Source organism: Solea solea, chromosome 3 (genome assembly GCF_958295425.1).
Source record: "Solea solea chromosome 3, fSolSol10.1, whole genome shotgun sequence".
NCBI classification, from domain to species: Eukaryota; Metazoa; Chordata; class Actinopteri; order Pleuronectiformes; family Soleidae; genus Solea; species Solea solea.
Genome location: NC_081136.1, coordinates 7,812,946 through 7,824,553, shown reverse-complemented (window position 1 = coordinate 7,824,553; position 11,608 = coordinate 7,812,946). Strand labels below are relative to the sequence as shown.

General features: G+C 37.5%; 1 protein-coding gene across 2 annotated transcripts in view; it reads left to right on the top strand.

Annotated features, from left to right (window-relative positions):
* Positions 1-10,640, top strand: part of LOC131456516 (uncharacterized) — a 29,836-nt gene extending 19,196 nt beyond the window's left edge. The window contains exons 1-5 of one of the 2 annotated variants that reach the window (XM_058624912.1): positions 6,716-6,820; positions 7,023-7,346; positions 8,175-8,294; positions 9,722-9,822; positions 10,431-10,640. In XM_058624912.1, the coding sequence (XP_058480895.1) occupies positions 6,763-6,820; positions 7,023-7,346; positions 8,175-8,294; positions 9,722-9,822; positions 10,431-10,496 (669 nt within the window). In that variant the 5' untranslated portion in view covers positions 6,716-6,762 and the 3' untranslated portion in view covers positions 10,497-10,640. Of the gene's footprint in view, positions 1-6,715; positions 6,821-7,022; positions 7,347-8,174; positions 8,295-9,721; positions 9,823-10,430 lie in introns of those variants that run through there. The other variant, XM_058624913.1, reaches the window with a different exon arrangement.
* Positions 10,641-11,608: the final 968 nt, after the last annotated feature.

The window sequence follows — 11,608 nt, the reverse complement described above, 5'->3', positions numbered from 1 at the left end:
CAAAATATAAACACTTCTGGCAACAAGCAAATATTAAGTTGGTGAGATTCCTTCAGAAAACAGATCAAAAATCTTTGGAAAAGACTGCAGTGAAAACAAATTAACACCACAGAGTACAGAGCTTTGCACAATGGACTTCATTTTTAACTACTGCAGGCAGTCGAAATCCGGACAGAATATAATAGTGAAGATGAAGACGAGCAGAACAATCCCCACAGCCACGGCTACTATGATGGTGATATGAGTGGGAACTTCTGCATTGTTGTTGCATGCATGTTCATCTAGTGAGGAAATAAAAACAAACGCAAACGATGCATTATACAATGACAACATTTAAAAAAAAAAATAGTTTGGAGAGAAGTTCAATTTCAAGATAAAAAAAATGGTTAGTTTCTTTGTTTAAAATAAGCTGTATTTGATAGTGTTGTAGTTTAAATTCTGGACATGAGTGCGACAACTCAAAGAGATGAAACAAGATGCCGCCGCCCATCGACAATAACTAAGAACACATAAAACAAAACTAAACGTTGTCACACCATGTACAGAGAATGCAGAGGAAACAAAAAACTAAATAATAGTTCATCATAAATATAATGATGTACTGATAAGGGTGCAATGTACTGAAATAATATAACATAATAATATAAGAATTGATAAACAGAGGACACAAAAGTTTGATTAAGAGTCAGCAAATACAACTAAAATGTAAAACTTACCAACATAAATATGGTTAAATGTATATAATGTGGTTAAATACATCAAATCAAGAGAACAAGTGGAACGTACCTGAGCTGCCTGTAGACTCCACTGTGATGACTGTACCATTTCCAAAAAGAGTCTTAAAAGATGGTATCTCCAAAGACACCTTGCAAATGTATGTCCCTGAATCCTCTCCTGTGATATTTGAAAGGGTCAGAGTTGCACAGAATGGATATTGATTCTTCACCACACTAGTATTGTTCTCCATTTGTGTGTGATTTTTCAGCCAGTAGAATCTAATTTGATCAGAATCCTTGTGAGTGTAGCAGCAGGTGATGTTCACGGTCTCTCCCTCAGTGACAGAAACGTCAGGAGTCTGGGTCACAGCACTGGCACCTGCCATTAAAACACCTGCAGACAGACGGAGAGACAGAGTCCTCGGTTTAATGGCCTATTTTTGGCAATTTACAACAATGGACATGGTTTAACGTGCAGTGATGTGGCCATAACAACTTAAAGAACTTACAATTCATCACAAACACTTTTAAAAATTCAAAACTATTGGCATAACTGGACCTATTCTACTTTCTATTATTTCAGCCGTGTTACTACTTACTCCAAGACGAGATGTCACAGAGAGAGGCCAGCAGCACGCTGCTCAGAAGAAGCTTCATCTTTTCACAGCGTTTCACCACAGATGAACCCCCCGCTCATGTCTTTATGTCTTCTCAAAGCCCCGCCCACCAAACACTCACACTCTCACACACGTTCACTCAAAAGAAGAAAAGTCACTCGGCATCACTGTGTCTTCACAGTTCCTCCACATTTTTCTGCAGAGGTGTGAAAACCACAGTGTGTTCCCTTTTCTTTGGCAACATAGCAGATATATATATATGAAAAAAACCTTGAATCCTTGTGAGTGTAGCAGCAGGTGATGTTCACGGTCTCTCCCTCAGCGTCAGAAACGTCAGAAGTCTGGGTCACAGCACTGGCACCTGCCATTAAAACACCTGCAGACAGACGGACAGACAGAGTGGACACAGCAGCTATAGAAATAGTCACTCTCATTGCCCTGAATCCTCTACTGTCTTTACTCTGACAAAAACACACACACACATTTCAGAAAGAAAATAATTTGCGTTTAGGGGAATTCATCAAAGTCATGTTGATGTAAACTTTATCAGGTGGCATTTTTCACTAATGCCAGGATACAAAGAAGAAGAAAGAAAGAAAGAAAGAAAGTAGCTGAGAAAGGAAAATGGGCCCTTTTGCGCATGGTGGTGGAGCAGGAGAAGCCCAGGTGTTAGTGATCAGGTGATGTACTGTAAGTCCGGACAGTGTGACAGCATGCACCCTGAAAGTGAGGCCCGCTAAATGGAACTCAACCACCGTTGATGTGATTACTTACATGTGTGCTGTTCCTACTGTGACTAGTGTCAAAATGGATGCTGTGGAAAGTAAACCACAGGTGCAGAAGAACTTGTTTTTCTATCTCCATGAGGAAACACTAACCTTAACATCACAACTAAGTGCCTAACCCTAACCTCAAAACCAGGTGTTTAACCCTTTAACCTCTTTTTTTTTGGTCCCCATGAGGATAGAATAACATGTATACGCACACACACACCTAACCACACCTATAAGCAATATTCAACAATCTGCCACATAAGTCTTCAGGAAAAAAAGTCTGTACGATATAAAACCCGGTTTAAGTTAATAGTACACAGTTTCCTCTAAGTGATTTAAACGTACTTCTACTATTACAGTGCAACTGAACCCCTAAAACACTTTGTTTCATGTGACATACAGTAAGAGAAAGTAGAAGTGTCTCTCATAATTCACATTCACGCTGACAGACAGAGGATGGCGCTGTTGTTTCACATGAGCCTGATCATAATATTGTCTTTTCCCACAATGTCACATAAAAAAAACCCCACGATTTAATTGGTCACAAAATATCACAGTGCGAATCCGTTACCTTTAAATCATTACAAAAATTGATATTCTGTAATAAAAACATAACCTGGGAGGATCATAACAACAGCAGCTGTACAGTGAACAGAATAAAGATCACCACTATATTATTATTATAATAATAATAATGTTCACCTGATTGTATAAACCAGGGGCCGGTTGCTGCAGTAATTTGAAATTAAAATTATATCTTGAGAGTCCATCATGAAGTTGCAATTAAAAATACCTTCAAATCCCAATTTAAAACCTACTTATTCAGATTAGCCTACCCATCATGCCTTTCCCCCCACTCTCCCCTCAGCCATCTTTTTCAGTATTCTGCATTTTAAATTCTTGTATTAGTTCTTTTAACCTCCATCTACTGTGTTGATTTCATCTTAACTTTTCACCTTTCATTTTTTAATGTGTCTGTTTTATTTTATATTAACTTTTGTGTGTTTGATTTATCTTATTTAATATGTAAAGCAACCTTGATTGGTAGAAAGGCGCTTAAAAATAAAATGTATTATTAAAAATAATCAGGAGGATACCGCACACCATTTCAAAGTAAAAGGTTTTTGTTGATGATGATGATGGTGCAAAATCAATCTATAAATAACAAAAACAGACAAATAAAATAGAATCAATACATTCAAATGATAATTACATGTAGACAATTGTAATAAAAACACTCGTAAGTAAACTTTATTTCTTTTCACTTTCAAAGTGCTTTAACAAAAGTGCACAAGACAAGACAAGGGCAAATTAAATTAGAATTTAAAGAGCCCTCGTTAAAACACAAAGACGAAGTTGCTGTAATCTAATCTAGATGAAACTAGATGAAAAGTGATAATCTCCACATCTTAGTTTATATATTATTAAATGTTGAATTTAATACATTTCATAATGTGATAAATGTAACCTTATATATTATTATTATTATTATAATGAAAAAACTGTCGACTCTAATGATTCTAATTTTAACCCTTGGTAAATTGCCATTGGAACAATACACAATTTATTATATGGACATCCTGAGTGTGTGTGTGTGTGTGTGTGTGTGTGTGTGTGTGTGTGTGTGTGTGTGTTTATAGGTCACATCTTCAGGCTTTTCAAAATGTTTTTTTGTCTTATCTGTTGGTGAGTGAAAGTTATGATTCATTTTATATTGCCTATAAACAGCATATAGATAGTGCAGTGTTTTTATTTTAGTTTTGTTCATAAAAATGAGCCAAGCGAACTTTGAACTGTGACGTATTTCACAAATTCAATCTGATTTTTTTTTTCTTAAGTTGTGTTTATATAGTTGGTGAAAATATAATAAATAATATTATATAATAAATATAATATATATAAAATATAATAAATATTTTTTCAGAAGATTGCCTCTAGGTTGTGCTGGAAAAAGGATACACGACACTCTGTATTGCACATTCTTATAGTCTCTGTATATACTGTACGTTTAAACATAGCAATGGAAAAAAGCATCTGAAAAGCTCTGTGTTCTCAGGGTTAAAACAAATGTACGTCCACAGGAAATCGTCTCATGGGGCCGCATGTGGCTGGAAAAGATGAGGTGAGAGACATTCAGTCGCAGCATGCAACGTCATCAGTAAATGTTGCATTACTGACATTACATTACAATTATTGCACATTAGTTTTACCTCTTTTCTTCTTCTTCTTCATCTCCCCCTAATCCTTCACTAGCTGACTATCCTTATTGATCAAGACCTATATTGTTTGTAGATGTACAGCTAAAAACAAATGCATTTCATATAAAAGAAAATGAGAGGATTCAAGGGTATAACATGGAGCATGGACACAATCCATCACAGGTCTCAGACACCGAGAACAGACTTAACACGCCAAACTGTGAATAAGCAGCTGTTTGTTTAGCTGTTTAGAGAAGCTCATTGACACAAACAAGACGACCATGACACGAGATGTGCAGGTCTGTGGTCGAGGAACTTCCTGTTTTTTATCTCATGGGCCAGAGCCGAGCACTTAGGCCACTTCACACGAGCAGACCTTGAGTAAAACAATGCAGCTCAACGCAGACTGAATGTACACTTGATGTAGACTTTATCACGTAGAAAATTTCATATGGCTCGTACAGAATGTGCAAATGTGACACTTGGCAAAAAGGTAAGATTTGAAGTCATAAAATGAGAACAAAAACAAAAAAAAAGGGACCAATGCCTCATTTGTGAATTGACAGAAAAATCCCTAAAACACAAGAGGACCTGAGTTATCTGGAGGAAGCGTACATAATCTTTATCTGTTTGGGAGAGAAGTGGTCAATTTCTGATAATGTTTTTCAGATGATAAAAAGCAGTTTTAATGATAGATCTCTCTTGACTTTGCATCATTAGTTAAAACCTCTGTCTAACCTTTGTTTAATTATCAAGTAATGTTTAATTGATCAAATATCGAGACTGAACAACATGGCACCCACTATAGAGCCTTGAGGTACCCCCACATGTTAGTGGGGTATTAGTAAAGATGTTTCTTCCATGTACCATACGGTACATCTTAAACCAGTTTAAGACTGACCTCGATAGGTTAACATATCTTAGTTTAATTATCGTAAGTCATGTGACATTGAACCATTTTGTGGTATCACATGTACAGCTGCATATCATGGCCCCAGAATAGAGCCTTGAGGAACCCCACATGTAATTTGGGTATTATTCAAGGAGTCTCTGCCAGACAGATACAATACATCTTCAACCACTTTAATGGGCTTAGCTATGAAACTGTTTTTTCTTCTCAAGTAGAGGCTAAACAACATAGGCCCCAGAATAGAGCCTTGAGGAACCGCAAATGTGAGTAGATGTCGTTACAACCTGTGTTTACTGTACCTGACACATCCTGATATACACATGTAATTCTGAACCAGGAGCTGGTGTTTGAATGGGCTTGTCTTGTGAACTTAGTTAAAATCCCATATGAACACAGCATATACACAGAGTCTTGCATTTCCCACGTGTCCTTAAACGCAACTGCCAGACCACCTAATGACAAACACTGCATCTTAAAAGTAGAAGTCATTTTAGTCAATTGCACTATGAACTTAATTTACCCAAGTCGACTAAACAAAGGATATTTGGTTTGATTTTGATCTCAACTGTTCTTCTGATGTATTGGGTTTTACATTGTATCAATTTATAACATGTTATATATAGGTAGTGTGTTTCTTGAAATGTCATGCGGCAGATTGTTGCATGTTACTTATGTTAGGTGTGGTTAGGTTAAGGTGAGGGTCAGACATTAACTGGTTACGGTTAAGGAAATGGTTGATGTTATGTTTTAGGCTGTCCAAATTAATGTAAGTCAGTGCTGTGAAGAATAGCTGCACAAACCTGTGGGTGTTTGTCTGGGGGCGTGGCCTACAGTTTCCTGTTCCCGCCAAACCACCTGTGATCAAGTCAGTGATCTGCTGCAGTACTGCTACAATTGGCCATTTTGCAGACTTGTATAAAGCACCTTAAAGGGATACTTAAGTAAAAGTACAAGTATCTTACCAGAAAATCACTTTGGTAGAAGTTGAAGTCACTTTTTTTTTTATTATATTACTTAAGTAAAAGTCTTTATATGACATGTACTGACCAACTCTTCTTCTTCTGATTTTACTTGGTAGTAACGAGTAACAAAGGTAGTTAGAGGAAATGTTAGAGAAATAAAAGTTGCTTGAAATATAAATACCTGAACAGAGCCAATCGTAAGTGTGATCAATAACGCCTGTGCTTCTCCTGCTCCACCATGTCATTGGTGGCATTGGTGAAAAATGCCACCTGATAGTTGAAACACAGGTGCGTATATATGATATATCAGTCATGAAAACAGTGCAGAGGAATCTGAGCAGGTTTTTTTCATATATATATACTGTATATATATATATCTGCTGTGTTGCCAAAGAAAAGGGAACACACTGTGGTTTTCACACCTCTGCAGATAAATGTGGAGGAACTGTGAAGACACAGTGATGCCGAGTGACTTTTCTTCTTTTGAGTGAACATGTGTGAGAGTGTGAGTGTTTGGTGGGCGGGGCTTTGAGAAGACATAAAGACATGAGCGGGGGGTTCATCTGTGGTGAAACGCTGTGAAAAGATGAAGCTTCTTCTGAGCAGCGTGCTGCTGGCCTCTCTCTGTGACATCTCGTCTTGGAGTAAGTAGTAACACGGCTGAAATAATAGAAAGTAGAATAGGTCCAGTTATGCCAATAGTTTGTGACGAATTGTAAGTTCTTTAAGTTGTTATGGCCACATCACTGCACGTTAAACCATGTCCATTGTTGTAAATTGCCAAAAAAAAAGCCATTAAACCGAGTGAATAAGAATTGACCACTCTGTCTGTCCGTCTGTCTGCAGGTGTTTTAATGGCAGGTGCCAGTGCTGTGACCCAGACTTCTGGTGTTTCTGTCACTGAGGGAGAGACCGTGAACATCACCTGCTGCTACACTCACAAGGATTCTGATCAAATTAGATTCTTCTGGCTGAAAAATCAGACAGAAATGGAGAACAATACTAGTGTGGTGAAGAATCAATATCCATTCTGTGCAACTCTGACCCTTTCAAATATCACAGGAGAGGATTCAGGGACATACATTTGCAAGGTGACTTTGGAGATACCATCTTTTAAGACTCTTTTTGGAAATGGTACAGTCATCACAGTGACGTCTACAGGCAGCTCAGGTACGTGACACCGTGACACCAACACTGTGGCTTGTTAGTGTGGCTGATGTCCTGTTTTGCCACAGAATAAAACAATAGAACCTGAAATAGAACCTTAACTCACTCACCAAATAACCGAGCGCCTAAATCCTGACTTATCACGGTTGATTCTGTCCAACACGCCAGTATTCCACTTAAAGCCGATGTATAAATAAAAAAAAAAATTTTATATTAAACACAATGGGCATTTATATTAACCTGATCCTAACTTTATAACTGAGCTTTATCTTGAACCTTTATTTTATCATTCAAAACAGTGTATCTCTTCCACTTGTTGTCTTGTTAGTCTGCCTAAAACTGGATTTGATGTATTTAACAGCCTTTCTTATTATTTTATCAAGCATCAACATTTTAGTTTCTTCTTTTAACATTGGCTTGTACTTTCTGACTCTTTTCTTTGTTTCTCAATTCTTACATTTTTTTTTTGTTCCCTCTGTATTTTCAGTACATGGCATCACCTCTGATTTGTGAGATCTATGACACTTCCTTCCTTCTGTTTGTTCCCTTTGTTTAATTTTTTTAGTCTTATGTGTTCACAGTGATGGTCGAATGGTGGGGGTTTTCTTGTTTTAACCTGTGAAGCACTTTGACTACTTTGTATGAAAAGTGCTTCATAAATAAAGTCTGATTCCTTTATTGATGTGATGTGTTGTCGTACTCGTGTCCATGTCTAGTTTTAAACAAATATTTCTTTATCTTAACGTTGAACTTAACGTTATGGATTTTTTCTCACAGTCATGTTGTCGTCATTGTAATGCCTTGTTTGTGTTTGTTTTTTTCCCTCACCAGGTGGACATACTAATAAGAGTCCAGACCATTCCATCATGATGATAACTGCTGCGGCTGTGGGGTTTCTCCTGCTCCTCCTCAGCGCGCTCTACTGTTTCTGTTATCTGCGACTCAGAAAAGGTGTGAAAAAATAAAACACTCTTTTTGCTGGTTTGTCATAAATACGGTGCTGTGATATCCAACAGGTGGTTTGCTCAAATTACAAAAGCACGTAACTTGTGAGGTTATCTAGCCGTGCAGGTCGCTTTGGTTTCATTCACATCCACTTGAAAACAATGGAAGTGAACGGAATTTAGTCGGTACAGCTGACTCAGAGTTGTCCACAGAATATGGACATTTTTTATGGGGTCAAAAATTTCAAAAATCAACAAAAATCCTGGCCAAATAAAAGCCCAAATCATTTGCAAGGTACACTGTATTTTTTTAAGACAATGTGCACAAATGATGATGTCAGAGAGAAAGAGACAAATCACCAAATTAGCTCCATTGTCGTCAGGCTACATCTCGTGAAGAAGAAAATGTGCTGGAAACACGACACGCAAAAAATAATCATAATATCAAATCAAAGCATAATAATAACAACAGATTATTAATCCTGTGTTATCTTTAAAGAGATTAATGGATAATTGTTAGCAGTGACTGCATGAAACAGTGAGAACCAACACCAAAGACGACGATGATGATGATGATTGACGCCATCAAATTTCGTAAATGTGTCTGATGAAACAGATGCACTTCTCTATTTTATACAGCCTGGCTGTCTAACTGCTGTAATTACAAATTAACTACTCTTATGCAATATACGTACTCTGTGGTACTAATTTGTTTTCACTGCAGTCTTTTATACTGTTTTCCTAACATGAGTGCAGAATGACACAAAAAATGCTTGATTTTTAGCACAAAACATTGGTGCAAAAAAATAATCTATGGCCTATTAATTAAGTTGTGATCACTGGTTTCAAAACAAGATAGAACTACAGATACTTTTGAGGAGAAATGTACGGGGGCCCAGAATCAAACCTTGTGGTATACCCATGACTACAGGGTTGCTTCATTTGAAGAACACGTACTTTCTGCAAAGAATTGACAACATCTTTATTATGTCAGGATCACCAGTTTCAAAACAAGGTACAACTGCATAGAATTTTAGTGAGAAATGTATGGTACCAAGAATTGACCCTTGTGGTATACGCATGATTACAGGGTGGCTTCATTTGAAGAACACGTACTTCCTGCAAAGAATTGACAACATCTTTATCAGGATCACTAGTTCAAAACTAGATAAAAAATACAGGTAATTTTTTGTGAGGAATGTACGGTACCAAGAATTGAACCTTGTGGTATACCTCTTATATATATGTATACCTCAGTTTATCTCTGTGGGATGTATCAGACAACTAATGACACAGTGATCATAGTCAAGAGCGCCCATGCTGTACTTGTAGTAGTAATATCAGTGGTATAGAGTGGAGTGGATACTGCAACACCCCTATGATTTAAAGTTAAGCTTAAATGTGTCTATATTTTCATTTTTTGTGTATGTTCAGCACAAGCTGCCAGGGTGATCTACGAGGTTCCCCACTTTGACTCTGAGGAGGCAGAGATGGACAAACACAACACCGGCTCCTCCACAGAATCCACTCAGTGGGTGAGTCTATACCAAAATGCCATTCTAATGATTTCTAATCAAATCAATTATACTTTATCGTCTGTACAGAGATGACACACAGTTAACAAAGTACATGTCACGCGTATATCAAGGCACTTTACAAAGTAGTATTAATAGAAAGAACAGAAGAGAGCTTACTCTCAGTGTTAAATGTAGCAAGAGCAGATATAAAATAACTCTAAAATCTAATTGAATATCTAATAGTTTTGAGATTGTATTTGGCAAGTCACAGAAAGCCTTGGCCTTATTATAAGTGTCCAAAAGATAAATGTGTTCACTCATGACTGTCAAGACCTCACTTCCTGTTTTTGTTTTCATGTCTTCATTCGATCATTTTACAAACGTTAAGGCGTAAATGACGGCAGTACAGGTTTCAAAACAAACATAGTTGACCAAAAAAAAAAAAATCCATTTCTGGTTTTCAGTCCGTCCTGTTTCAAAACCTTTGTTTCATGTGTAACGCTGCACTGAACTTCCCGTCTTTCAACACATCATTAATAATCTGACCTTTAAGCTTAGCGTCAGCCTTATCTGACACATTATTATATTCAGCGCAAGTGACGTTTGTCTTTCTGCTTCTCTTTCAGTGTGAGGTTCCCGTGTATGAATCCTTTGATTACTTTGAACATACACAGAACAAAGAGAGCGGGTGAGGAATGGCGGCAGCAACATTTTCCCACTCACTTTTCCTCATGTAAATTATGTACATATTTATTTTCTTTATCACAAACGGCTTTACATATGAATGTAAATATGTTTATACTGTTCTATAAAGCAAATCTTTAGTTCAACAATGACATGTCATGTGTTTATTTACACACACACACACAAGGGATTTGACTTGATCACTTCAGTCAGTGGTCCATACTAGTGATCGTAGAGATGCAGGTTTCACAATGACTCGCGCTCTTGAAAAGGACACCGAGTGGAAACTGTGGTGTTCTGGGGTTGCCGCATAATAGGTCAGTGAGAGGAAGTGGAAAAGTACACGCCTCTGACGGACGAGGTAGCGGCTCTGTGCGTGTGTTCGTGACATCAGGCAAACCAAATGGATACAAAACTGAAAGAAAAAGAAATCCTGCGAAAGAGCTGACCTATGTTCACACTTTGACAAGTACTATATCTACTTTCAATAGTAAACAGTTCAATGGATCATTTAACTGAGAACTGAAAGAGCATCTAAATGCTTAAAATGTGAAAAAAGAAAGAATATTAACAGGTATACCAATGGTCCCTCATTCAACCTTAATTAACAATATTATGTCACTAATAAAGAGGAGTAAGAGGATATATAAAATATATATATAAAACCTTTCCACTGAGTGGAAATTTACTGGCTTTCATTTAGCCAAAAAAGGCAAAATAAAGCAGGTGCCTGTAAAAAAACAAACATAAAACATGACAGACTATTTCATTCAGGCTAAATGGAATTATTGGCTGATGTCACTGTCTGTCACTAATCTACCTGCACAAACCCTGACCATGTCCTCATCAGTGTTTGACCATTTTGAAGAAATGTTGGAGATTAACGAATGTTTTCAAGATTTTTAAAGTATTTTTAACTGGTCAACAGTTCGGCAAAGGGCAGTTTGATTCTTGTGCTGGACGCCACGCTTGTGACTCTTCCAGTGACGACACTCTCTGACCAATCAGTGATCGGCTCGGCTTGCTTGGAACCGCTAATGGAAAAGCAAACTGTATAGGGCAAGGGTGTCAAACATACGGCCCACAGGCCAGAACTGGCCCCCCCGAGGGTCCAATCCGG